This window comes from Leptonychotes weddellii, chromosome 10 (genome assembly GCF_054177405.1).
Source record: "Leptonychotes weddellii isolate Sample4059 chromosome 10, ASM5417740v2, whole genome shotgun sequence".
Classification (NCBI taxonomy): domain Eukaryota; kingdom Metazoa; phylum Chordata; class Mammalia; order Carnivora; family Phocidae; genus Leptonychotes; species Leptonychotes weddellii.
The window spans coordinates 24,662,599-24,689,625 of record NC_138378.1 but is presented as its reverse complement, the minus strand read 5'-3'; the positions used below and the strand labels follow the sequence as shown (position 1 = coordinate 24,689,625).

At 47.4% G+C, this 27,027-nt stretch overlaps 1 protein-coding gene across 3 annotated transcripts; it reads right to left on the bottom strand.

The window, feature by feature from the left end:
- POFUT1 (protein O-fucosyltransferase 1) lies at window positions 1–26,997 on the bottom strand. 3 transcript variants are annotated; one of them, XM_081833066.1, is made up of 8 exons: window positions 26,780–26,996; window positions 25,002–25,123; window positions 20,415–20,597; window positions 18,976–19,088; window positions 18,649–18,687; window positions 8,747–8,939; window positions 6,761–7,003; window positions 1–3,881 (listed from the first exon to the last, which is right to left on the bottom strand). In XM_081833066.1, the coding sequence occupies exons 1-8, from the start codon at window positions 26,910–26,912 to the stop codon at window positions 3,693–3,695; spliced, it is 1,215 nt and encodes a 404-aa protein (XP_081689192.1). In that variant the 5' UTR covers window positions 26,913–26,996; the 3' UTR covers window positions 1–3,692. The 3 variants fall into 3 exon arrangements, with proteins under 3 accessions (XP_081689192.1, XP_081689193.1, XP_006747027.2); XM_081833067.1 differs by lacking the exon at window positions 18,649–18,687 and having other exon boundaries at window positions 26,780–26,994; XM_006746964.3 differs by lacking the exons at window positions 1–3,881; window positions 6,761–7,003; window positions 8,747–8,939 and having other exon boundaries at window positions 18,645–18,687; window positions 26,780–26,997.
- Between the last annotated feature and the right edge of the window lie 30 nt (window positions 26,998–27,027).

Here is a 27,027-nt window from a genome sequence, read left to right as displayed (position 1 = left end):
GATTGTTGAAATTGGGAGTTCACTTTATTACTCACAAATTTTATGCAGATTTGAGTTTTTCCATAATAAAAATTGTTATCTTTAAGTCTTTGATCTAAAATCCATTTCTGGGAATTTATCCTAATGAACATGTTAGATACAGAAAAAAAAGTGCAAATAAAAATATTATTCAAATAATAATAGTGAATAATTGGGAAATTACTAAGTTCTCCTAATAGGACAATAAACTGTGGGACACTCCTCAATGCAATTTTGTCATTAAAAACATTTATTCAGGCCATGTACCAACATGGAAAATGTGATATACTATTAAGTGAAAAACAAGACATTAAATTGTATATGTTGTATGATTAAAACTATACAAAGACTCCTGTCCTTAAAAAAGATTGAAATTTAATGGGGTGCCTGGCTGGCTGAGTCAGAACATCTGACTCTTGATCTCGGGGTTGTAGTTTGAACCCCACGTTGGGTATAGAGATTACTTAAAAATAAAATCTTAAAAAAATAAAAAAGTTTGAACTTTAAAAATAATTTTATATATCCAGAATCTGCCCACTTCCCACTACCTTCAACGCTACGACCTTTGCCTGAGCCCCACCATCTGGCCTGCATCCCTGCATCAGCCCCGCACTGGTCTCCCTGCTTCTACCCCTCCCATCTTTTTTCCATGTGGCAGCTAGGGGGGTCCTTCAAACTATAAACAGATCATGACCCTCCTCCGTTCAGAATCCTGCAAAGGCTTCCCATTTCTCCAAATAAAAGTCTTGACTTTACCACCACTACCCTCCAGGATATAGGACCTTGACTGCTCTGTTCCCTGCCTTGCTCTGGCTCCTCCAACCAAGCTGGCTTCCTTGCCATGCTTCACTCACTCACTCCAGCTTCAGGACCTTTGCGTCTGCTGTTTCCTCTGCCTGGAATGTGCTGCCTCCAGGTATCTGAATGAATGGCCCCCTCCTTCCTCCTGGTGACTCTTCAGAGAGGTCTTACCTGAACTCCTCATCCAAAACAGCACTGCTCCCTCTCTCAACTCCCCCATACCCTTTATTTTTCTTCATAGCAGTTAGTCAATACCCTCCCTGATGCGTTTGTTCCTTGTGTCCTATACTTAATACAATGCAAATCCCTTGAGAACAAAGGCTTTCTGTCTGATTCTCTGCTGAATCCTCGTACCTAGCACAGTGCCTGGCACACAGCAGGTGATTTGAATGAAAGAATGGTGGACTAAACACTCAAAAGAACTGTAAGTTTCATGTGGGCTTTCCTTCCTGGGTGATCTCTCCTTCCCCCAAACCTCCTGGCAGTGACAGACCCATACACAGCAGGAGCCCAGTGGGAACTAATGTGGATGACGGGTCTCCCACCCGAGGCCTACACCCACACCCCTGTAAAGTGCATCCTGTGAAGTGGTGGCAGTAGGGCGTGTGGCTAACGGTAATGGCTTTGGGAGGGCAGATGCTGGCTTAACACCACCAACTATGTGGCCTTGACAAAATGATGAGAATTTTCTGAGCGTTAGTTTTTCCCTGTGCAGAAGGAGAAGGATATTAACAGCTCCTACTCCCCAGGCCTGGAGTTAGGTCTCAAGTCCCATAAAGCACTTAATAAGCACAGTGCCTGGCACAGAGTAGGTGTGCGACAAGAGGCCATCAAATTAATCAACAGCCATATATATACGTGCCTTTGGCTCTTTTCAGTTTATAAAGTGCTCTTATGCCTGTTTTATCTAATGGGAGCCTTTCAACCACCCTGTCGGTTTTATCATCATTTTTATAGGTGAACACCTATAACCAACTGAGCCATCCAGGCACCCTAAGCTGAACACTCTTAAATGGTGCCCTACTGGGTCCATTTAAGAGTGGCAACTGGGTCAAAGGCAACTGGGTCAAAGAGGAGCAAAGTGCTTGCCTATGGAACACAACTGAATCTGACTACAACCCGGCACCCTCTTGTCCAGAAACACAGCTGTTATCACTGCCAATGCTAATCAAAGTGGTCTGGACGGCCCGTTAGAGCCCCAGACTCTAAAGCATGTGCCTAGTGTGAGCCTGTGATCAGCAAATGAATTCAGCCAACAAAATCAGCCAATGAGCCACACCTTCCCAACGACCCTACGGAGGCAGGGGTGCTCAGGCTCCCGTACCTCTGAATGAAGCTTGTGAACAAGTCCAGACAGACGAGCCATCTCTCAGAGTCCACCCAGGATTTAGAATATTTTAGTTTTCCCAAAAGGGAAAACACAAAAGCCCTTTCTCTAGTTTCTCTGCTTCAAGTCGGGCGACAGCTCTGAGCAGCAAATGCCACCTTTAGTGTTTGAGATCCTTGTCGTTCTGCCACCTCTGGCCCAGTCTGCCTCGACAGAGACAGTGTTTCTTCCCAAAGGTAATCCGAGGGGGAGGCCCTGCATGGAGCTCTGGGCCTGGCTCTCATCAGTTTCCTCTACCTTCCCAGGATTGAAGGCCAAGGGAAGTCACACGGTAGGGAAGAGAACAGCAGGTGTTAGACATGAATTTTAGAACCACAAGGCCAAAACATCACAGACTCTTAGGAGTCATGGATTATCACAACTCTAGCATCTGAGAGACAGAGAAACTCACGATTTAATACCTTAAGCCTCATGGGGCTGGCAGAGATTCCACTGGATGGGAAGGGGCAGATTGCGAATCTGATGGCTTCTGGGTCAGAAGCTTAGCAAACATGCCCTGGTGAGAATATGGCCTGAGGGCTCCAGCCCCAGGAGGGAGGCTTGAGGGATAGGCCTTGGATAGCAACTTAATGGCAAAATTCTACAACCAGGCCCCTAGGGAGACAGGTGAAAGGGGAGAGGGCAGCCTTCAGAAGGATGCCACCAGGCCATCCAGCCAGGCCATCCAGCCCTGGGCCCTGGTGCTCCAAGATCTCGATGAAGCCAGGTTTGTGGCAGGCCACCAACCACTAGGAGACTCTGACAGCAATACCATGATGGTCTGGCTTGATGGCACTTGCTCCTTGCTTGGAATGTGCTTTGTGAGCAGCACTCACTGTCTGCAGAGTACTGCACAGCATCCTGATCAATAACTTCCATTTACACAGTGTTTATAATAGAGATGAGTGCTCATGCCCCAAACCCTGGAAATGGCCTCGGAAGACGGGCTGACAATGGCTCTGGCCAGGCAGTGGGGATGGCTCTGGCCTGCTCTAAGGGCTACTTTGGGTCATCTGGAAAAAGGGTCAATACAACCACTCTACCCCTGGCCTCATCCTCATTCAAGGTCACTTTAGGTACTTACGTTAATGAACTTCACTGATTTTTAAAAATGAGGGAGAGTTCTCGGGTAATCATGATCTCATATCAAAACTATAAGAATCTCTGTTTCTCTCTCTATAAAAAATCACTGAAGAGATTAGCCCCCCAGGCTGCTCAGAGCAGGGCAGACCAAAAGACAGAGGTTGGACTGCTTTGCCAGTGTGCGAAATTCCCAGGAGAAACAGCAGGAGGCACACAGGGAGCAGAGATGCTCCGGCTCCAGGAGCCTGAAAGCCCTGTGCCCTGGGAGATGGAGTCCTTCTCCTCCAGAAGTCCCTGGTGCTTTTCTGTCTCTAGCGGGGGAGCAGAGGAGCTTGTACTCTTGGGAATCCATGCTGGGAGCACTGCTGGCTGCCAGGCCTGGCAAGTGGGACCAGCTCAGACTGGTGATGTGCTCCAGCCAGGATCAGAACTCATCCCGCAGCTGAGGGGGCTTGTCCATGCCGAAGAAAGAGGACAGCCTCCCCCGGAGGTCCCGTTCCCGCTTCACGAAGGCAGTGAAGGAGGAGACACAGTTGCCAATGAAGTGGTCAGCTTGGCCAAGGATGTACAGGTCGATCTGGGCCACTTCAGGCTTCAGGCTCACCACCTTCACCTGCATGAGGAAGGGAAGAATGTTTTCACCAGGGTGGTGACCAGTTCGGCCAAGGCCTGCAGCCATACCCTCAGCTCTCTTCCCTCGTGCGGAAGTGACAGACACAGAAGGTGGGGCAGACAGGATTAGGACATGGGGTCAGGCATTCTGGCAGCAGTATTGCCCAGCGGCTGCGGAGAGGCAGAGGGAGAGGGGGAAGCAGGCTCCCCGCTGAGCAGGGCTCGATCTCAGGACCCTGGGATCATGACCTGAGCCAAAGGCAGACACTTAACCAACTGAGCCATCCAGGCACCCTAAGCTGAACACTCTTAAATGGTGCCCTACTGCTCTTCAGAAAAAGATGACAAATCTTGAATGGGGCCTACAAAGCCCTGTTCAAGTCACCTCTCCACCTCTCCCCATCTCCCCTTGAGCTCCAGCCACTACCCACCAGGCTCCCTCCTGCCTCAGGACCTTTGCATGCACTCCCTCTGTTCGGGGTGCTCATCTTTTTGTCTGGTTAGTTCTTTTTTTTTTAAAAGATTTTATTTATTTATTTGAGAGAGAGAATGAGATAGAGAGAACATGAGGGGGGGAGGGTCAGAGGGAGAAGCAGACTCCCTGCTGAGCAGGGAGCCCGATACGGGACTCGATCCCGGGACTCCAGGATCATGACCTGAGCCAAAGGCAGTCGCCCAACCAACTGAGCCACCCAGGCACCCTGTCTGGTTAGTTCTTACTTAACCCTCACTCTGCAGCTCCAGTCTCACCTCTGTGGACCCCAATCTAGGCCAGAGTCCTCTGCTCTACATTCTCCCAAACCACATTCCTTTACTTTGCAGCACACACCTCAGTTTGTGGTTTCTACTCTGATTAATATCTGTCTCCTGAACCTGATGGGGTCAGGGCTGCGGCAGCCTTCTGGTCACTGCTGGCTGGGGCCTGCCTCAATAAACATCTATTGACTAGACAAGCGAATGAGTGAGCCCCTGCCCCTACTCGAGCTCCTGGACCTCTCGTGCAGCATATATTAGAGTTCTGTGCAAAGTCTCTTTTCCTGAGTCTAGACTGGGAGCTTTACAGGGCAAGACCACATCTTATTTATCAGTATCCCCAGCTCAGCAGGGCCCCAGCTTAAATGAGGTGCAAGGGTGGGCTCTGAGCCCATGAGAAAGGGGCTGAGGAGTGGGGAAGGGCAAGAACAGTGGCACAGGAACAGGAAATAGAAAATGGCAAGAGGCTCAAGGTGTAACAAATATATCAACTCTAAAAACTCACAAAAAAACTCCCTGGGACTCTCCAAATGCTTCAACTTAGTACAGAGGTGGGGGTGTGGGCAGAGCTGGGGCTGAAAGTGCTTTGCTGTCACACAGAGATTTCTGATGTAACAAAAATCATCATCTTGCTCTGTGGACGGTAGCAAAGAAATAATACTAGTTTAATCATGGCCAAAATCCCCGAGCAATTCCACCCACGCTCTGAAACTTACCCGCTCTGTGTCAGGCCCACTATAATTAGCTCTGAGACCTCTTGGGTAAATTCTATCCCTTCTTGGTTTCCTCAGCTATAAAATACAGGGGTTGGGTTAGAGGAGTCGCAAGGGCTCCCGGCTCTGATGGTCTTCTTTAGTGTGGGTGGGTGGGAGGGAGGCCAGGATGCTCGGCTTCAGCACCTTCTCTACACGTCAGGGCTTCCAGCCCGTGTCTGGGGTAAAAGGGAGAACAGGGCCCCTCACATAAAGCCAAGGGTTCTCACTGCTAGAAAGCCAACCTTTTAAGGTCTCTGTAAGCATTTAGGGCTTTCATTCATCCACAAAATCTTACTGAATGCTTACCATTAATTCAGTCATTTTATCGATACATACTTATTACCTACTCTCCACTGATGGAGTACCAAACACATCCACTCTTTATTCACACACTGAATATTTACTATTCACCACTTCCTTAAGCACTTACTAAGCACAAAAGAGCCTTCCCTTTATTCATCAATCACCTACTCCTACTACTGGCGACTGCTAACATTATTGAGGACTTGTTTTGTCCTGGAACTGTTTGTTTCTTCATATCTGATCTGCACTACTGCCCAATGAGATAGGACCGCTCTCAGTCCCACTTTACAGAAGAGGAAACAAAAGCACAGAGAGCTAAAGTACCTTGCACAAGATAGCACAGTGAGTAGTGCTCACATTCTACGGCCCCAGAGTCCAAGCCCTTAATCTCTCTGCTACACTGGATTTCTCCCGAGGGCGCACTCTTTACGTCCTTATTCGACAGTTACTGAGCATCTACTGTGTTAGGCACTGTCCTGGACATTGGTGATGGCAAGGCCCCCAGATGCTGAGGAACAGAACAGTGAGTCAGCCTTGGACTCTGCCTTTAAGGAGCCACAACTCTTGGGAAATGGGCCGTGTCTCTGGCCTCATGCAGACTAGACAGTGCCTCCAGAGCAGATGTGATAAAATGCAGTGATGGCTTCAGTAGGAAGCTACAAGAGTGCAGGGAAATCTGGAGAGAATGTGCCAAGGTGTTTGGGCTGGGGTTTGAAGGAAGGATAGAAACTGGAGCAGAAGTGGACATCTAGGGGCGCCTGGGTGGCTCAGCTGGTTAAGCGTCTGCCTTCGGCTCAGGTCATGATCCCAGGGTCCTGGGATCGAGCCCCGCATCGGGCTCCCTGCTTGACGGGGAACCTGCTTCTCCCTCTCCCTCTACTGTTCCCCCTGCTTGTGCTCTCTCACTCTCTCTGTCAAATAAATAAATAAAATCTTTAAAAAAAAAAAAAAAAAAGAAGTGGACATCTAAGTGTCGGGAGGACATGAAGCATGTAGAAGGAGCGGTGGGACCACCCTGGAGCTTTCTTGGATTCCCTTCCCCCTACACCCCCACTGAGACCATACACACCTTCCCTTTGAAGAGCTCTTGGATCTCGGGCACGTAACTCTCGGAATCCGTGGCGATGTAGACTGACTGGGCTTTCAGCGCGTCCACCCAGAGCTTCACAGCCCGTCTGATTTCCTTCAGGTCAGGGAGGCACATAGTCAGGGTGAGAGGGGTGGCCGTGCTGCGGCTGTAGCCCACACACTGCGGGGAGGCCATGAAGTGGGAGCCCGCAGTCCCGTCCTTCAGCATGGCACAGGCATTCTTCTGCAGGGTCGTAGGGGGACAGGGTTAAAGACAGCAGCTGGCCCGGGCCCCAGAAGCAAGAGCCACTAAGTGGAAAAAGGCTACATAGAAGCTCAACTATGTTTTTAAAAAAAAGTACTGAGGGAAGAGGGAAATGCATCAAGACAGTAACAGCGGCTGTTTCTGTAGAGTGGATACTGGCTTTTTACAAAATATGTTTTTCTTAGTCTTACTGGGTTATCTGGGACCTCCAGCAGAATTCTGAACCATGGTGGTGATAACGGGCAGCCTTATCTGATTTCTGACTTCAGTGGGAACACTTCTGGTAGCTCCCATGAAGTACATGTTTGCTGTGGGTTTCGGAGAGATAGCCTTTATCAAGTTAAGGTGGGTCCTTTCAATTCCCAGTTGGTTAAGAGGTTTTTGTTTTTAATCATGACTGAGTGTCGGCTTTTATCAAATGCTTTCTTGGCCTCTATTGAGATGATTATATGATTTTTCCTCTTTGGGTGCTACTATAGTGAATTTCATTGCATTCCTGGGATAAGGAATATGTTATTGGAGTTTACTTGCTGATATTCTACTTAGGATCTGTACATTTATGTTTGTGAGAATGAGCTCTACTCTTCTGAATTGACCTTATCCGAGTTTGGTTTAGTGTTATGCTAGCTTTGTGAAAAATAGCATCTTATGTCTTTTTATGTTCTAAGCATGTATAGATGGAAACTGTTTCTTAAAGGTTTGGCTAAAACCACTCACAAGATATTCTGAGCCTGGTTCCTTTTCTTTATGGAAGGAGGGCAGGAAGGGAGTCAATGTGTGACTATAGTTGACCCTTGAACGACACAGGGCGTAGGGGCCGCCATCCCCACCCCGTATATAATTTTTGACTTCCCCCAAACTTAGCTACTAATAGCCTACTGTAGACCAAAAGCCTTACTGATAAAATAAAGAGTTGATAAACACATATTTTGTATGTTATATGTATCACATACTGTATTCTTACAATAAAGGAAGCTAGAAACAAGAAAAAGTTACTAAGAAAGTCATAAGGAAAAGAAAACCCATGTACAACACCTCCCTGTAAAACCTCATCAGCATGTTAGGGAGCCCATGTGGTTTAAACCCATGTTGTTCAAGGGTCAACTGTACCTCCTCAATTGACTCTGAGTGAATTTTGATCTAATTTCTATCCTTTGCAGTATTTTTCAAGTCTTCAACAATGAGCATTTCTAACATACATACATACATATATCCTCTTATGTAAATTAAGGAGATGTCTACATTTCTCCTGTTATTTTTACACAGAAGATAATCTGATGAGGTTTCTGCACATTTAAGCAGCCTCCAAATTTGGAGGATGACATCTTCAGTTTTGAGAGCCCCACCCAATCTCCAGAGCCTGTTTTTCAACAAAGAGTCTACTGGCTAAACAATTAGCTGGACCACAAGACTCCTGGGCTCTGGGTGTCTCTCTGGCTTGCTGCCTGACTTGGAGTCTAGCTTGATGTTTATTTAACCATCTGCAAAATAAGGACAAAAATGGCTATTATTAAAATGAGCGCTGGCAAGCAAGCACTTTGCAGCCACATTTCTCATGTGTCTAAGGCAGGATCGTGGAACACAGCCCCGTGGACTTGGCTGAGTGAGACCTCTCTGCCCTGGCTGGGACTCGGTGCAGTGGGTTCAGGGTTCAACATCCACAGGCATGGGCCCTAATCAGGGACATGTCCAAGCCAGCCCTGAGAGGAAGGGAGAAATTACCCAGTCAGAGCCAATGCGCAGGTGAATGCCCACGTAGGGCCGGATGAGGTGGGTGCGGATGTGGGCCTCTCCCGTCCTCACCATCTCGTCTGACCATACCATGTACTTCTGGAGTGGCCTGTGTTCCTCTAGGACGGGGAACTGGGCTGGAGCCCCTGGCAGGGCAAGCACTGGATGTTCCTTTGGAGAAAATCTAGGCATGAGACCGAATGAGGGGAAGTTAGACAGAGGACACACAGCCTGGCCGCCTCCCCCACAGGACAAAGGATGGTGTTGCGCCATGGCCCAGAGACCCTGCAAAGGGGCCCCGCTAACATGCAAGAAGCACGAGAGGCTGAGAAACCCCAATAGGCTGATAAGGAACCGTGGCAGCGACAACAGGCACAATATACAATACTGTCCCGCCGCATAGAATTTACAACCCTCTTTGCTTGCTTAACAATTAAAAATTTACAGTAGAGCATTCCAACCTTTTGTATGTCATGCTGGCTTCCAGTCTGTGGTGTGGTAATTCACTCCGGGGTGGGGTGTCTGGACTGCGCCTCTGCCCTTTTACCCACATGGCGGGACTGGGACATGCAGCGGCTTCCAGAGGGCCGTGGACAGGTCAGGCTCACAGGCAATGTGTACACTGGGTGAGGCCATTCGTGCAACATTTAACATATATTTGTTGACTGCCTACTACGTGCTGGGGCCCAGGGGAGAACAAGACAAGCATGATCCCTGCCCTTGTGAAAAGCACCTGCCATCTACAGATGCCCTCGTCGTACCGTCCTGAAGGCTCTCCTTCCTCCTTGTACACAATGCACCTTGTAATTACTTCACCCTGTCTTTTCTACTAGACACAGACTTCTGAAGGCATGCCTCCATGTGACCAGGACGGTGTCTGGCACATGTAAGAGCTCAGTGAATATTTTTTGACTGAATGAGTGAGGAGAAAACCCATGCTCCCTCCAGCTAAATCCAGAGTCTGTCCTAGCAACACGAAACATCCTGATAGTTCCATCAACTCGAATGCACTTTCAAGCTCCAGATCTCTGTATGCTTCTTGCCTTGACCTGGACTGCCTTCCCTCTGTCAGCCAAAAGCCTTTTCTTAAAATTCTGAAATTGGCATGGCCACTCTGGCAAACAGTTTGGCAGTTTCTTGTAAAACTAGAATGCAGTTACCATATGCCCCAGCAATTATACTCTTGGGCATTTATCCCAAAGAAATGAAAACCTATATTCACACATGAACCAGTATACGAATGTTTAGAGCAGCTTTGTTCATAACAGCCCCAAACTGGAAACAGCTCTACTGTCCAAGTGACTAGCTAACCAAACCATGGTGCATCCCACCACGGAATCCGACAGCAATAGCAAGGAACAAACTACCGAGACAGGCAACAACGTGGGATGGATCTCAAGGGAGCCATGCAGAACGAGAGAAGCCAAGCCCTCAATCTTGCATACTGTGATTGCATTTATGTAACATTTTTGAAATGACATAATGGAGCAGAGAACAGAAATGGAGGAGAGATTAGTGGTTGTCAGGGGCTAGGGTGTGTGTGCCCGTGTGTGTGTGCGTGTGTCCGTGCACGCGCATGCGCACACATGCATGGTTAAGGACATGGGTGTAGTCATATACTGGTCACAGAGGATCCTTGTGAAGTTAGAACTGTTTGGGTATTTTGACTGTGGTGGAGGTTACAACCTACATGTGTGTAAAATCGAACAGACCTAAATACACACACACACGTGCACATACAGAAGTGAGTACAAGTAAAACTAGGACAATCTGAATACGATGGGTGGATTGTATCAATGTCAACATCCTGGTTGTGATACTGCACTATAGTTTTTTTTGTTTTTTTAAAGATTTTTATTTATTTATTCATGAGAGACAGAGAGAGAGAGAGAGGCAGAGGGAGAAGCAGGCTCCCAAGGAGCAGAGAGCCCGATGCGGGACTCGATCCCAGGACCCTGGGATCATGACCTGAGCCGAAGGCAGACGCTTAACCATCTGAGCCACCCAGGTGCCCAATACTGCACTACAGTTTTGCAAAATGCCAGCAATGAGTGAACTGGGTAAAGGGTACCTGGGACCTCTTTGTATTCTCTTTTTTCTTTTCTTTTCTTTCCTTCCTTTCTTCCTTCCTTGTCTTTGTATTATTTCTTACAACATGTGAATCTACAATTACCTCAATAAAAATTTCAATGAAAAGTTATTAAATATTTCAAAGCATAACAGGAAAATACAGAAAATAACTTTACAACCCACATACACATGACCCAAATTAGCAGATATTAATACTTCACTGTGTTTCAGATTTGTTATTTTTTTATTCTTTTTTAAGATTTTATTTATTTATTTGACACAGAGAGAGAGAGACAGCGAGAGAGGGAACACAAGCAGGGGGAGTGGGAGAGGGAGAAGCAGGCTTCCCACTGGGCAGGGCGCCTGATGCAGGGCTCGATCCCAGCACCCTGGGATCATGACCGGAGCCGAAGGCAGACGCTTAACGACTGAGCCACCCAGGTGTCCCTCAGATTTTTTAAAAAAGAGACACTGGTCTATCCCATCATCTTTCCCTCCTTTACTTCCTCTTCCCAGAAGATACAGTGGCTTTATGCATGACTACACTTTTACTATTTGTGCATAAAGGTATTATTCTGTGTGCTTTTCACACAATGTAATGGTAAAGGTCCAGGCTGTCAAGCCAGATGGCCTTGTGCTAATGTTGACTATGCCACCTACTAACTTGGGCAGGTGACTTACCCATTCTGTGCAGCAGTTCCCTTATTTGTATAATAGAGCTAATAATAGCTCCTGATTCGCAGGGCTCTTGAGAAGATTAAATGGATTAATATAAGCAAAGCATTTAGAACAGTACTCAGCACATAGAAAGCTCTTAAGAAATCCTGACTATCACCATCACCATCATTGTCCTATTGCATGAAACCCACTGCAACTTTTTAGAAATTCAACTTTATGTTTTAGAGACTTGGCCACGTTGACCGTGTTAGCTTCTCTCGAAGTTTTCCATTTTGCACGAATAAGCACAGCAGGGCTGCAGTGGGCACACCCTTTTCTTCACACCCAACCCAAACACCTCGGTCTACAAACACCTCCCAACCCTCCAAGACCAGATGCCACTCCCAAGCCTCAGCTCCTACGGGAGGGCTCCCTGTCCCACTTCTCCTTTGCTGCCGTCTGCACACTGACGTGCTCGACAGCCGTCTTCCCTGCTCCACCATCAGCCCTTATTGTTAGTGTGCTCCCAGGCTGCAGCCTTCCTCAGAGGCCGTAAACAGGTGACATGTAATTGGCAGGGCTGGGACCAGACTGAGACCCGAAGGATGAGGAGCCATCCCTGCAAAGAGTGGGAGAGAAAGGTAGTCCTTCCTGACAGGGACGTTGAGAGCAAGGCCCTGCCTCCTTCATGTTCCTTCATCCTTCTCACTCAGTATGGTGCTCATCTACTGTCCCACATATGTACTCCGGGCACATCAGTGGATGCTGTGTATAGAGAAACTCCAGCTGGGTGGAGGAATCTCAGTAGTGGAGGGGTGGTGGGGAAGAACCCCAGAAGTTCACTGCACCCAGCAGCAAGAGAATATGCCTTTTTCAGCTGGACAGTGACCAGGCTAAGGGCCGGACCTAGGGCGCTCAGGGGCAGATGGAGCTGGTCAAGCTTTATTTCCAAACAACACCCTTAGCACTCCCTTTCTTTCCAAACAACACTCTCCTCTCTCATTGGGAGTAAATGAGCACATCAGTCTGGGCCTCTTGATGCTCATCAGGTCAGAGCTGATGTCCCAGTGGGGCAGCCATGTGCTGATCCAGATCTAGGGAGAGGGGATGGACATTCCAAATCTAGAATTCACCAAGGGTCAGCTGCAGATGCTCTCCAAGAGGTCAGAGAGCACACAGTTCCTGATTTCTCCTACTGTTCCACTGCCTGGGAGATCACAAACTCTTTCTACTTTTGAAATCTTTGGAGGTGACTTCAGAAAGGAGTTTGGCTGAGGGCCGGATGGTAGTAGGTGTTCAGCTCATATGCACTTCTTCTTCCTCTAACCCCTAACAACCTGGCCTGGTTTTTCTGGTAAGACCCCTGAATCCTCATTCCTTCAATCATTCATTCTAAAAATATTGATGTACCCATTGTGCGTTGAGGCCTGTGCTAGGGACTACAGATCAGAAACAGAGGGCGCAGACTCCGCTTTTGAGGGTCTCACTGATGGCATTGGGGGAGCTGGGAGTGAGGTGCATAGTTAAGAAACCAGGTTCTGGAGCAGACTGCCTTGGATTCAAATCCCAGCTCCACCATTTCCTGGTTGCATGACCATGGGCATGTTACTTAAGCTTTCTATGCCTCGATTTCCTCATCTGTAAAAGGAGAATAACAATAGTGCTTACCTCACAGGGCTCTTGTGAGAACCAAATGAGTTCATACACGTAAAGCAAGTAGAACGTTGCCTGTCACATAATAAGGCTCGATCCGTGATTCACATACATGTACATATAAGATTATTATAATGAAACAAATGTCATGTAGAGCCAGGATGTCAGCTTCTGTGACACAAGCCCTGGGCCAGTGTGTGTGGGAACTGTGGGGAGCGGAATAGCCCAGGCCCCTACCCTTGTGGGCTGACGCTGCAGCAGGGAAGACGGCTGTCGAGCACGTCAGTGTGCAGACGGCAGCAAAGGAGAAGTGGGACAAGGAGCCCTCCCGTAGGAGCTGAGGCTTGGGAGTGGCAGCTGGTCTTGGAGGGTTGGGAGGTGTTTGTAGACCGAGGTGTTTGGGTTGGGTGTGAAGAAAGGGGCGTGCCCACTGCAGCCCTGCTGTGCTTATTCGTGCAAAATGGAAAACTTCGAGAGAAGCTAACACGGTCAACGTGGCCAAGTCTCTAAAACATAAAGTTGAATTTCTAAAAAGTTGCAGTGGGTTTCATGCAATAGGACAATGATGGTGATGGTGATAGTCAGGTTTTCCTAGGAGTTCCAAATACCTGTTACCTTCACGCCACGAGAATGGTTCAGCATAATGGTCCATGGTCTTTCAACATTTGATGTGCAATAAATATCTGTTGAATTAAACCTCTGCCAGGGTATTCACAGACTCAGAAGCAGCAGAGCTAGAAGGATTCTCAGAAATCACCTAGTGGGGAAGAAATACCTCTTACCCCTTCTCCTCGAATTAGCTGGACACATGGCAGCCCCAAATAAAGAGATTTCTCTGTACTTCTTGCAGCTAAGATATGGCCATGTGTCTAAGAACTAGCCAACGAGATGCAAGAGGGCTATATGGGACTTCTAGAAAGGTTGCTTAAAAAGGTGAGGCTGTGCCCCCCTTCTGCCCTTTTTTCCTTCCAGCTGCCTGAGGCAAGGTTGTAATGGCTAAAGCTTCATCAGCCCTGTGAGGGGACACTGAGGATAAAAGCCGGTACTGGGTCAGCTGGGCGGAGTTGGCAGCCTGAGTCCTGACAACACGATGGAGCTGCCATCGAGTGGTGGGTTGCATACCTCAGTACTCCTCTTACTTAAGAAGGCAATACATTTCTATCTTCTTAATCTGCTGTTATTTGGGGTTTTCTGTAACATGTGGCTTAAATTAAGCCTGGTATACCTAGACCTGTGGCCATCCAAGCTTTTAGTTGATATACAAGAGGATTACTGGTTAAAGGTGGTGGTGGGAGGGACCTGAGTCCCTCCAGGTTGGCCCTGCATTGCCAGCCTCATGGCACTAGAGGCCCTTCTCAAGAACTCTGAGGAACAGTACAGAAACCACAGACCTTCTCACCCCCTTCATTTTACAGATGGAATGGTGGCCAGAGAAGGGAAGCAATCTACCTCGTCACACAGTGAGCCGGGGAAAAGCCTGACCCTTTCCAATGCCATTCTCCCTACACCCCTACCCCTGCCCCCAAAGGACAACTTTCTACAGCAAGCAAGTGTCCATTATTTTAGAAAATGTTTAGAATATATACACTCTTCAGCTCACTCCTACAAAGCACTCAGGCTGCTTATCAGCCTGCTTTGCCAGGGCCTATAAAGCCCTGTGCAATCTGACCCCTGCCCACTTCTTCTCCAAGCTCCTTGCCTGTATGGCAGATTAATTCTTCAAATCTCCTCTCGTTAGGTGGACTCTGTGTCCCCTCCCAACGGCATGAAGCAGAAGTGACACTGTCCCAGTCACCAGGCCCAGGCTTTAGGAGCCAGCAGCTTCTATTTCCCATCTCTTGAAACATTCACTCCCTGGTTGTATCCTCTCAGAACTTGGCTGATATGCCATCAGAAGTCCAAGCCACATGGAGAGGCCTTGTGTACTCACACCAGCCAACTGCCCCAGCTGAGCTCCCCGATGACAGCCTGCATTACTGGCTAGCCATGAGCGAGCCCTCTTGGACACACAGCCCAGCAGGGCTTCCAGACTCCAGCCCCAGCTGACAGCTGACTTCAACCACATGAGACCAAAAGCAAGAAGTGACCGGCTAACCCAAGCGTCCATCAACAGATGAACAGATAAAATGTGATCCGTGCACATAATGAACTATTCAGCCTTAAAAGGACTAAAATTTTGGGGCGCCTGGGTGGCTCGGTTGGTTAAGCAACTGCCTTCGGCTCAGGTCATGATCCCAGGGTCCTGGGATCGAGCCCCACATCGGGCTCCCTGCTCAGTGGGAAGCCTGCTTCTCCCTCTCCCACTCCCCCCGCTTGTGTTCCCTCTCTCGCCGTGTCTCTCTCTTTCTCTCCATCAATTAAATAAAATCTTAAAAAAAAAAAAGGACTGGCGCCTGGGTGGCTCAGTTGGTTGAGCGACTGCCTTCGGCTCAGGTCATGATCCTGGAGTCCCGGGATCGAGTCCCGCATCGGGCTCCCTGCTCGGCGGGGAGTCTGCTTCTCCCTCTGGCCCTCCTCCCTCTCATGCTCTCTGTTTCCCATTCTCTCTGTCTCAAGTAAATAAATAGAATCTTTAAAAAAAAAAAAAAAAAGGACTAAAATTTTGATGTATACCACAACGCAGATGAGACCTGAAGACATTATGCTAAGTGAAATAAGCTAGAAATAAAAAGACTAATATCATATCATTCTACTTATAAGAGACCTAGAATAGGCAAATTCAGAGACAGAAAAGTTGAATAGAGGGATAGGGCGGGGGGCATGGAAGAATGGGGAGAAGTTGTTTGATGGGTACAGAGGTTCTGTCTGGGGTGATGAAAACGTTCTGGAGACGGATGGTGGTGGTGGCTGCATACAACAGGGCAAAGTACTTAATGCTACTGAATGTATACTTAAAAACGTGGTTACAAAATAACTAAGTAACACACACACACACACACACACTCTCCATTGGCACAAATACACATATACATCCCCGTAACCATTTTTTGAAATCTCGTGTTTATGTTTAGAACTGATCCTGCTAGCAATATTTACTAACCTGGTAAATAATGATATCAATCCCTCCTCAGAAAAGGCAGTTGAGTAATACTTGATCACAAACTACACACAGTAGTTTCATTTTAAGCTAACCTGTGTAGGTATATAGGTGTGTATAAAAGTACCGGAGGATGGAAGTATATACATCAAGCTGCTAAGAGTGTTTTTTGAAGGGAGTGGTGGATTATGAGCAAATGTAATTCTCTTCTTTATTAAAAATTTAAAAATCTCCCACCCAATCTGTGGTGGGTTCTAAAGGATATTTATAGCAAGAAGTTAGATGTTTAACATGGATTGAAACTTTGTACAGTTGGGATTCTAGAAAGATGGAAAACCAAAAACCAGAACTGCCTCGCTGACCCCTGTCAACCCACAGAACTCTGAGAAATAATTACCCACTGCTGGGGAACCATTCCAAAACTGGTTTATTATTCAGTAACAAACGATGGAACAGTCCCCATTCTCCTCCTCACTCACTCCAAGAAGCCACACTGGCTGTCTGCCCCTCCACCACACCAAGCCTGTTCCTGCCTCAGAGCCTCTGTGCTCCATGTCCCCACCATGAAGAACTACCTTTCCCTCCAGCTTTTTCCATGGATGGCTCCTTCCCTTCAGGTCTCTCATGGCCTGAATGTTTGTGCGCCACACCCCCCGGCCTTTCCGATTCATAGTTGAGGTCCCAACCCCCAATGTGATGATATTAGGAGGCAGGGCATTTGGGAGCCAATAAAGTTTAGTTGAGGTCGTAAGAATAGAGCCCCCATGATGAGATTAGTGCCTTATAAGTGAGCCTGCTCTCTAACATGTGAGGACACAGCAAAAAGGTAGCAAGCAAAGATCACTGGAACCCAACCATGCTAGCACCCTGATCTTGGACTTCCCAGCCTCCAGAACCATGAGAAATAGCGTGTTGTTTTAGCCTCCAGGCTGTGCTATTTTGTTATAGCAGCCCGAGCTGACTGAGATAAGGTCTTGGCCCTAAAACCACACATCACCTGTTTATGTCCTTCGTGGCATTATATCTTCTGGAAACAAGGAGGTGATCAAATGGAAATACCCTATCTGAGATCAACCACGAGGGAGGAGTAGAACCTGCCATGACTGAGTATCCTCAGTAGCTCCTGAATTAGCTCAGAAATCCCAAATGGGAATTGGCAACTGTTACAGGCATAGCTATTCTCCACGGTGATTAAGAATGGGTGCTCTGGGAGCGCCTGGGTGGCTCAGCTGTTAAGCATCTGCCTTTGGCTCAGGTCATGATCCCAGGGTCCTGGGATCGAGCCCCGCATCGGGCTCCCCGCTCAGCGGGAGGCCTGCTTCTCCTTCTCCCACTCCCCCTGCTTGTGTTCCCTCTCTCGCTGTGTCTCTCTCTGTGTTAAATAAATAAATAAAATCTTTAAAAAAAAAAAAATGGGTGCTCTGGAATCAGACTGCCTGGGTTCAAATCCCAGCTTTGCCACTTTAAGCTGTACGACCTTGGGCAAGAGACTTCACTCCTCTTTGCTTCAACTTCCCTATGTGTAAAGCACAGAAGACAGTAACTCCTGTCGCACAGACTTGTGGAAGGATCCAATGAGTTATCACCTTAGAAGACTTAGGTAGTGAAATGAAAACTTAGAACGGTGTTTGGCACGCAGTAGGCACTAAATAAATAGCAGCTTTATTATGTATTAAAGAGTTACATTCGGCCTGCAGCTGCCCTCTCAACAGCTAGGTTACCCTGGGCAAGCTATCTTACTTCACTGAGCTGTTTCCTTTTCTGCCAAATGAAAATCAATCATTAAACCCACTTCATAGAGTTTCCCAAAGTTTCTCTTTATATGAAATAAAGCATGTGAATAATAATATTAACTGCTAATACTGGCTGGCCCCCTACGATGAACCACGCGCTCTATGCCCTCGGAGGCAGATGCCACAGGGCTCCTTCCGTTCAACCACGAGGATATTCAGGCTGGAGAGCTGGAGAGGCTGCTCAGGGGCTCCTGAGAAAGAGGCAGGGCTGAGTCCGAGCCCAGGTCTGTCTGATCCTGAGCGCGGACTCCTTTCTCTACATCAGTGCATCCTTGGTCTACAGAATGCCGAGGGCTATGACCATGTATGACTTCACATGTTCCTCACAGCCCTGAACCCAAGTCTGACTTTTAAGCTCACGTTCCTTCTTGCCATGCTATAGAATCAAGGCAAGTGCTCTCTGTTTGTTAGCATCATTATAACTGGTATGCGGCTCCCTGAAGGCTGAGGCTGGGTCTTCCTCATTTTTATATATCACCTCTGGCCTTTGAGCACTATGTCTCCTACGTGACAGACGCCTATAAATATTTCACAGCCTGTGCCTGTGCCCTGCTAACCTATTTTTTTTAATAGGGCCTACTGGAATGCAATTAATAAAGCACATCCAATTATTATCAGGATGACATCATTTCTCAGTCTGCACCTGAAGTTGCTTTTCTCTAGAAGCTGCTTCCAATTCTCACCTTGTGAAGAGGAAGGTAACAGGGGAGTGATTCTCACGCCTAGAGGAGGAAATCAAGACCCATGTGACTGCACAATACTCTTTTTATGACATCCTTTATCGGCCGATAAACTCTTGCTCAACCTTGTGGCAGGTCAACGTCCCACCGTGTCAGGCGTTGAGATGGGAACACATCACACAGGATCCCAAGTTCAACAGACAGAAGGGCCGCACCTTTGGTCTCAAACATCAGGGTGTGGTACGGCGGGGAGAGGGTCAGGAAAGTGCTGCATTCTCAGGGGCCCCATGCCCCTCCCCTAAACCCAGCAACACTGCCCCCTCCAAGTACCTCTGGATCCACTGGTCTTTGTAGGAGGCGCTGAAGGAAATGCCTGAAAAAAGTTCAGACTTGTTGAAACTCACATGAAACTGATCCCAAAATGGGCCAAAGGGATTTCCTTCCTGCAGAAAGAGAGAGATCAAAGACTTACTGAGGAGGGAAAGCCCTCTGGGTATGGGGCCAAGGAACTGTGGGTGGGGGAACCCTGGTAGACTAGACTTAGGTTGAAACCCCTCATAGGATGGCCAATAGGAATGTCACTTTGTAAATCCTGAGCTGGGGACTGAGGAGAGCAACTCGGCCTCCAGTCTGGTTTCCAGCAGACGTTCACCACAGTGTCTAAAGGAGTCTTACCCACTGACATGCCACATCCCACTGACCCTGCAGCTCTAGTGGGGGTAGAGGAAGGAAGTGGATCTTGAATTTGGGCTTTAGATCTTGGACTAGAGCTTTCAGAGACTTTCAGACCAGCTAACACAATGCCCTTATTTTCAAGATGGAAACCAGGGCCCAGACAGCGTAAGACCCTTGTAAGGTCACACAGCAAGTAAGGGCAGTGTCGTGGCTATAAGCCAAGCCTCCTTTCTCAAATTTCATGGCTCTTTCAACTACCCTCCCTAGACTTTAGCATAAGCACTGAAAGACATACTGGGGATTGTCTTATTCCCAAAGTACCAGAAAATTACAAATTTCTCCTGATGAAATATGACTGTTTCTTATTTACCTGCTGAAAGGCAGGAATGTATACAAGATAAGAGGGTGGATAATGGAGCCAAATTACCTGGAGTTGAATCCCAGCTTATTTGCTATGTGACCTTGGGCAAAATATCGAAACTCTGTATTGCACTCAGTGTCCTCTCTATAAAACGGGGATATTAATAGTACCTCCCTCATGGAGCAGTTGGAAGATTAAGTGGGTTAATATGTGTAAAGCTCTTATGGTACCTGGCTTGTAGTAAGTGCCATAGAAGTATTAGATATTATTTGGGGCACCTGGGTGGCTCAGTTGGCTAAGCGTCTGACTCAGTTTCGGCTCAGGTCATGAACTCAGGGTTGTGAGATCGAACCCCCAGTCATCAGGCTAGTGGAGCCTGCTTAAGATTCCCTCTCCCTTCCCTTTCCCTGTGCCTCTCCCCCTACTCTCTCTCTCGGTCTGAAAAAAAAAAAAAAAAAGTATTAGTTATTATTACTCATGTGGCACTTTACAGTTTATAAGCACTCCTGCACCTGGCCCTGTGACATTACTGAGTGAGACAGAGCAGGGATAAAGGCTCAGAGGAATCAAGGTCCTCTGCCCAAAGTGACACTGCTGACGGACGTCAGAAATGGGACTTAAATCTCCATCTTTCTACGCTAACCCTTCTAGTGCCTTTCCCCACATATTGTTGTCACAGTGTCTCAGGGGCCTAGAGGACAAGGAACAGGCAGAAAGGGTCCCCCAGACCCACCTTCATGGGGCACGTCTTCTTATCAGGGCTTCGCTGGGCTGCCACCTCAAAGCAGTATGCCACCCGCCTCTCGGGGGGCCAGTGAGTGGGTGCCAGCTTTTCCATGAAGTTCTCCAGGCTGATAACTCGATGGTAGGCCTGGAGGGGCTCCAGCTTGAAGTACTTCTGGTAGGACACATGGAGCTACAGGAAAAGGCGCAGAAGGAGAGGCAGAGATTCCTCCTCAGTATCCTAGTGGCTCTTTTAATAAGACATTCATTAAAACCATACACTCCAAGACCCAGACAGCTCAGACTATAAACCAATTAAAAACTTTTGGAAAAGGACACCAAAGCTAGAAGAGAAAAAGACTGGGAGAATTTATCTGCAAACTAACGAAGAAACAGTAACATCTTTTGTGTTCAGAAATGCTTGCTGATCTAGATGAAAAAAGGCAAATGATGTAAGGGAAAATGTGAGCAAAGGACAGAAGTGAACAACTCACAGCAAAGAAAACCCACATAGCCAATACACTCAAAAGATGTACAAACTCACAAGTAACTAGAAAAAAGCAAGTCACAGTTACAAGGCCACTTCTCACTTATTAGACCAGCAAAAATTTAAAAGCTTAACTTTAATTGTTGGAAGGGAAGTGGGGAAATAGGGGCTGCTGTATATGGCTGATAGTCGAAATGTACATTCTGGAACAACTACTTTAGAATGTAATCTTGCAGCATCTACTAGAATTTAAAATGTTCCTTCCACCTCTCTGTATTTTCCCTAGAGAAGCTTTTCCACTTTGCATGGGAGATGGGTACAGGTATGCTCAGTGCCACAGCAGAAGTACAAGAAAGACCTCAGAAGGAGTCACACTGAAGACATTACGTCCACGACAGTGGCTGCCTCTGGGGCTGGGAGGAGGGAGTGAGACTAGCCTCGGGAGCCACGGGAGACTTTATCTTTCAACAACTTCATCTGTAATATTATATTTCTTTTATTTAAAAAAGAAAGATGAAGCAAAGAGAAAATGTTAAATAATGATCACTTCTAGAGGTGGGTACATGGACGGTGATTATATTAATCTCTGTAGTTCTCTAGATTTTAAAAAAATTTCTTAGAACACCATGGAATAAAAATTTAGACTTTATCCTATAGGTCAGGGTTCCCAAGCATGTTCCACTAGTTCATGGGGATAATCTGCAATCAAAAGGCTCCAGAGTTAAATAGACCTGGGAAATGCTGTGTTAAGCTGATTTCTTTACTATAGGACTTCTCAGTATGCTAATGTGTATTTTGAATCTCCAGTTTTGGAGGATGGGGAGTTGAGAATATAATTTCCCAAACTGATTTCCTTCATGAGCCATTGGCATTTCAACAAACAATTTGGGATATTTAACTATTAGCAACAAGGTCTTGCTGAAGGATTTTATTTTTTTGAAGATTTATTTACTTTTTAAAGACTGTATTTATTTATTTATTTGACAGAGAGACAGCGAGAGAGGAAACACAAGCAGGGGGAGTGGGAGAGGAAGAAGCAATGCGGGACTCGATCCCAGGATCCTGAGATCATGACCTGAGCCGAAGGCAGATGCTTAACAACTGAGCCACCCAAAGGTGTCGCAGATTTATTTATCTACTTTTTAGAGAGAGAGAGAGAACATGAGCGGGAGGGGCAGAGGAAGAATCTCAAGCAGACTCCAAGTTGAGCACAGAGCCTTACACGGGGCTCAATCTCATAACCTGAGATCACAACCTGAGCTGAAACCAAGAGTCAGATGCTTAACCGACTGTGCCACTCAGGTGCCCCTTGCTGAAGGATTTCGAACAGAAGTAATAAGAGATTTGCCTTTTAGAAAGATCACTCTGGTGGCAGAGGAGAGAACATATGGATGGTAAGATTAGGGTAGGAAGAGGAATAAGGAGGTTACTACAATGGTCCTTTTATTTGTTCAAGTACTCACTCAACATGTATTTTTGAGCATTAAGTCCAAGTGAAGATGGAGGGCATGGACAGCTTAGGAGAGGTAAAGGAAGGTGGAGTAGAGGGTAAAAGGAGGCATTTAGGATGACTTCTAGGTTCCTGGCTTGGTATGCAGGTGAATGGAGGTAACATAAACTAAGGCTGGGAATATAGGAAGTGACACAGGTTTGAGAGGGAAAGATGCCAAGTTCAGCTCTGTCTCTGAATTTGAGGTATCTTTGGGACATCCAAGCAGACTCAAGGGCTTAGGAATTAGAAACACAGGCTTATGATCAGAGGAGAGTCTGGGCCACAGATAAGATTGGGAGATACGTGGAGAATAGTGAAAGCCACAAGACTCAACAGAAATTCATAGCAAAGCAAATGATGGTAATAATAGCAACTAATATTTATTGAGTGCTGACTTAGTGCCAGGTGCTGTACTCATCACATTTCATGGACTTGCTCATCTAATTCTAAGAGGTAGAAATACAACCATCTCCAGTTTACTTATGAAGAAACCCAGGCAGACAGACTCTTGATAACTCATCTGAGGTCACATAGCTAATAATGGAAAGAGGAGACACACCAACATTTATTTTTTATTTTTATTTTATTTTATTTTTTTGAGAGAGAGAGAGCGTGCATGCACGGGAGAGGGTGGGGGTAGTGGGAGGGGCAGAGGGAGAGAGAGAGAATCTTTTTTTTTTTTTTTGAGAGAGAGAGAGAACGAGTGTGCACAAGCAGGGGGAGGAACAGGCAGAGGGAGAGGGAGAAGCAAGCTCCCCGCTGAGCAGGAAGTCCGACACAGGGCTCAATCCCAGGACCCTGGGATCAGGACCTGAGCCAAAGGCAGAGCCACCCAGGCGCTCCGAGAGAGAGAATCTTAAGCAGGCTCCACGCCTAGCACAGAGCCCAACTCGGGGCTCAATCTCACAACCATGAGATCACGATCTGAGCCGAAATCAAGAGCTGAACGCTTAACTGACTGAGCCACCCAGGCACCCCAAGGCACACCAACATTTAAACAGTGAGTGGAGAGAGAGAAGCCCCCCATACAGCACAAAGAGAAAAATGCTGAGAAGTCAGGCTAAAGCAGGAACAGACTATGTCTTAGAAGACAGAAGAATAGGGATGAGAGGCTCACAGTTCCAGGTGCCACCCAGGAGGATAGCTGGAAGACTAAGAAATGACCCCTAGATTTGGCAATTCTGAGGTCCCTGGTGGCCTCTGTGAGAACAGTCCCAGTGGGGAAGGGGAGCCTAATGGGATGGGTTGAGTAACCCATAGAAAGTAGAGACTCAGAAAGATTCTTGGCTGAGAAGGCAAGCGAGAGAAAGAAAACAAGGCATAGGGAGACAGACAATGTCTAACTATAACAGTGAGTGCAAAAAATCAGCACATCAGTGGCTCCCAGTTACTGAGGACTTCCTATGTCCTAAGCACTTTTCACTGATGAACTATTGATTCTAAGAGAGAGGCATACAATATTCAAGGCATGCTACAATCACTAACTCATTATGGGAGGTAATCACTGTTACTACCGGCCTCTTTTAAAGATGAGAAAACTGAGGCACAAAGAAATCAAGTACTCTGTCCAGGCTACATGGTTAGTTAAGTAATAAAGCCAAACTACGATCTCAGGTCCATTGGCTTTTTTTTTTTTTTTAAGATTTTATTTATTTATTTGACACAGAACGAGAGAGAGAGTGCACAAGCAGGGGGAGTGGCAGGCAGGCAGAGGGAGAGGGAGAAGCAGGCCCCCGCGGAGCAGGGAGCCCAACGCGGGACTCGATCCCAGGACCCTGGGATCATGACCTGAGCTGAAGGCAGACGCTTAACCAAATGCGCCACCCAGGCGCCCCAGGTCCTCTGGCTTTTAACCTCTAACTGATAAAAACCTCTCTTAACATAGACATGCAAAATAATAATAATAATAAAAACCTATGCAGAGAAAAGGCTGTAAGAATGATATGCATTTTGTACATACAAATATAATTTTTTAAAGTTTATTAAAAACTTTTAGAGTCAATTCATTAGATTAATTCAGTTCCTACTGCCAGGCCCCTGGGGATACAGTGTGAACAAAGACAGACATAGGATCAGTGGAAGACACAAAGAAAAAGCAAGGAATTAGAGGATGTTGAGTATCACCATGATGGGGTGAGACAGCTCTGGAGCCAGACTGTCTGGGTCTGTGGCCTTGAACACAATATTAACTAACCTGTGCCTCAGTTTCTCCTTCAAACTGACAATAGCATCCATCACCCTTTGACTAATGGGATGAGCAGAAGGTGGGACCAACCAGGGGTGGAAATGGAGCTTTAGGTTCAGATCAGACATGGGCTTGAGTACCAGCTCTACTATTCACAAGCTGTGTGACCTTGAGGAAGTTACCTAACCTCTTGAAGCCCATTTTCTCATAGGAATGTGATAAGGGAGAAAAGAGCTAGTCCTAATGCAGTGCTCAGAACAGTGCCTGGCAGACAGAAGGCACTGGATAAGTGTTAGTCAGTTAGCCAGGGAAGACAGTTTGGGGTGGGGATTGGGGAAGGCTCAGAGGAGCAGGAGGTAAAGCCCAGAGAAGGACTTGGTGTCAAGAGGGGGTAAGCAGGACTGGGGTACGATGGATAAGGGGAGGTACTCACATTGGTGAAGGGAGGCCTGTGATGCTGGTACTCAATCCAAGGGGGTACAGCCAAGGTGCGGTTCAACAGCTTTGCAAAAGCCAGGGAGCCCAAGAAGTGATCAGCCTGGTTCCCGAAGCGCCCTGGATGGTATATGGTGGTTGAGGTGAGGCCTGGGACACCGAGGGCATGGGGCATGCAGGATTTGGAAAGGATGCAGGGCCAGGGGTGGGGAGGTCCAGGACACCAAGGAGAGCCAGGGGAGCTGGCAGCATAGGATCAAGTCTGGACTCGTGGGTCTAACACTCAAGGCCCTCAAGTCCTACCTTTCTGCCTCAGTCGCTCTAGGTTCCTTGCCACCTCCCATCCTGACCCCATGCCTTTGCTCCTGTTTTCTTTCATCCAAGGGTGCCCTTCCACCTCTATCTCCATTCATCTGTGCATGAAGGGGCAACTCCAACACCTCATTCACTGGTATCCTTTCATCAACCCCCTGCTATACTCAATCCCCTCCTCTGCCTCCCACTTTGGATTGGAACTATTTATGGTTCTTCGCTTTTCCTCAAATGTCCTTTCCCACTTTCTGGCCTTTGTACTGGCTGTTTCTTCAGTCTGTGAATACCTCAGGAGCAAGGACCCTGTCTGATTCTTTTCGTTAGCCCCCGCATGACATCCATTCATTCATTCCACAAATACTGAGAGGCCACAATGTGCCAGGCTCTCTGTTTGGTGCTGGAATACAGGATTCAGCAAGAAAGATAAGGTCTCTGCCTTCGAGGCACTCACAGGCCAGCTAGAGAGACAAGTATATAGTGGTAAACGAGTATATAGTGGTAAATTCTGATAATTTCAAGGAAGAAATGGAAAAAGTTTGGTGATAGAGAACAGTTAGGTGGAGATTATTTGTGTTGAGGTCATCAAAGCCCTTTCTGGTGACATTTAAGCTGAGACCTAAGAATGGGAAGGAGTTGACCTGGCAGAAGCGAAGAGGAAGGTTTTCCGGTCAGAGGGAATAGCACAGGTTTCAGAACCTGAAAATGTGTGAGGAACAGAGAGAGAATAAGAGTGGCTACAGCTGGAGGATCTGGGGAGAAGGGAGTGATAGTAATGATGGGCGGAGGGCCAAATCATCAGGGTCTGGAGTGTGGAGGGTTTTAAGAAGGAATGACTTTTACAATGACAATCCACCATCCCATTTAAATTGCAGCTTTTAGATTCTCCATTACTCTTCTCTATTTTATTTTCCCATAGTGTTCATCCTCTTCTAAAATACTATGTATAATTACTCATTTTTTATCTTTTATTGTCCGTATCTTTTGTCTATTGTGTGTATCTTTTATTGTCTGTCTTTCCTAGCTAAAATGAAAGTTCTACAAAGGCATGGCATTTTCTGTCTTACCACTGCTGTATCCCCAGAACAGAAAACAGTCCCGGGCACAGAGTAGGGGGTCCTATAAGTATTTGTTGAACGATGAAAGAATCGTCCAGAGGCAACGTTGAGTCAGTGACATCAAGTCCTGCCCCGCTAACTCCATTTACTGAACTCTGGGCTGGCTTAGACCTTGCACAAGACACATAACCTCTCCTGGTCTCAGTTTCCTCATCTGCCAAATGTAAGGTTGGACACAGAGGCCCCTCGGGGCCGTTGCAACTGAGGCAGAGAGGCGAGGAGCAGGCCATGCCCCGCGCTGGGGTTCTCTCCTGGACATGTCAAGGTATCTCTGGGCGCCTCAGAAGAGGGCCTTCTCCTCTCTGGGCCTCAGTTTCCCCATTCGAGCAGAAGGCTCGGGAGGCCTTACCCATGCATGGGCAGTAGAGCAGGTAACCCGCCGGGTCCCAGGAGCCCGCGGGCAGCCCCGGGAGCGGCAGAATCAGCAGCAAGAGAGACACACGCAGCGCCAAGGGGGACGATGCCCACGCGGCGGCGCCCATGACGGCTCCGGAGCCCGAGCGCGCCACGGTGCGGAGGCGGGGAGAAGAGGGACGCGAGCGTCCGCCCCGCTCCCGGCGGTCCCCGCGCGCTGCCCGCGCGCCGCCCCGGCCGCTC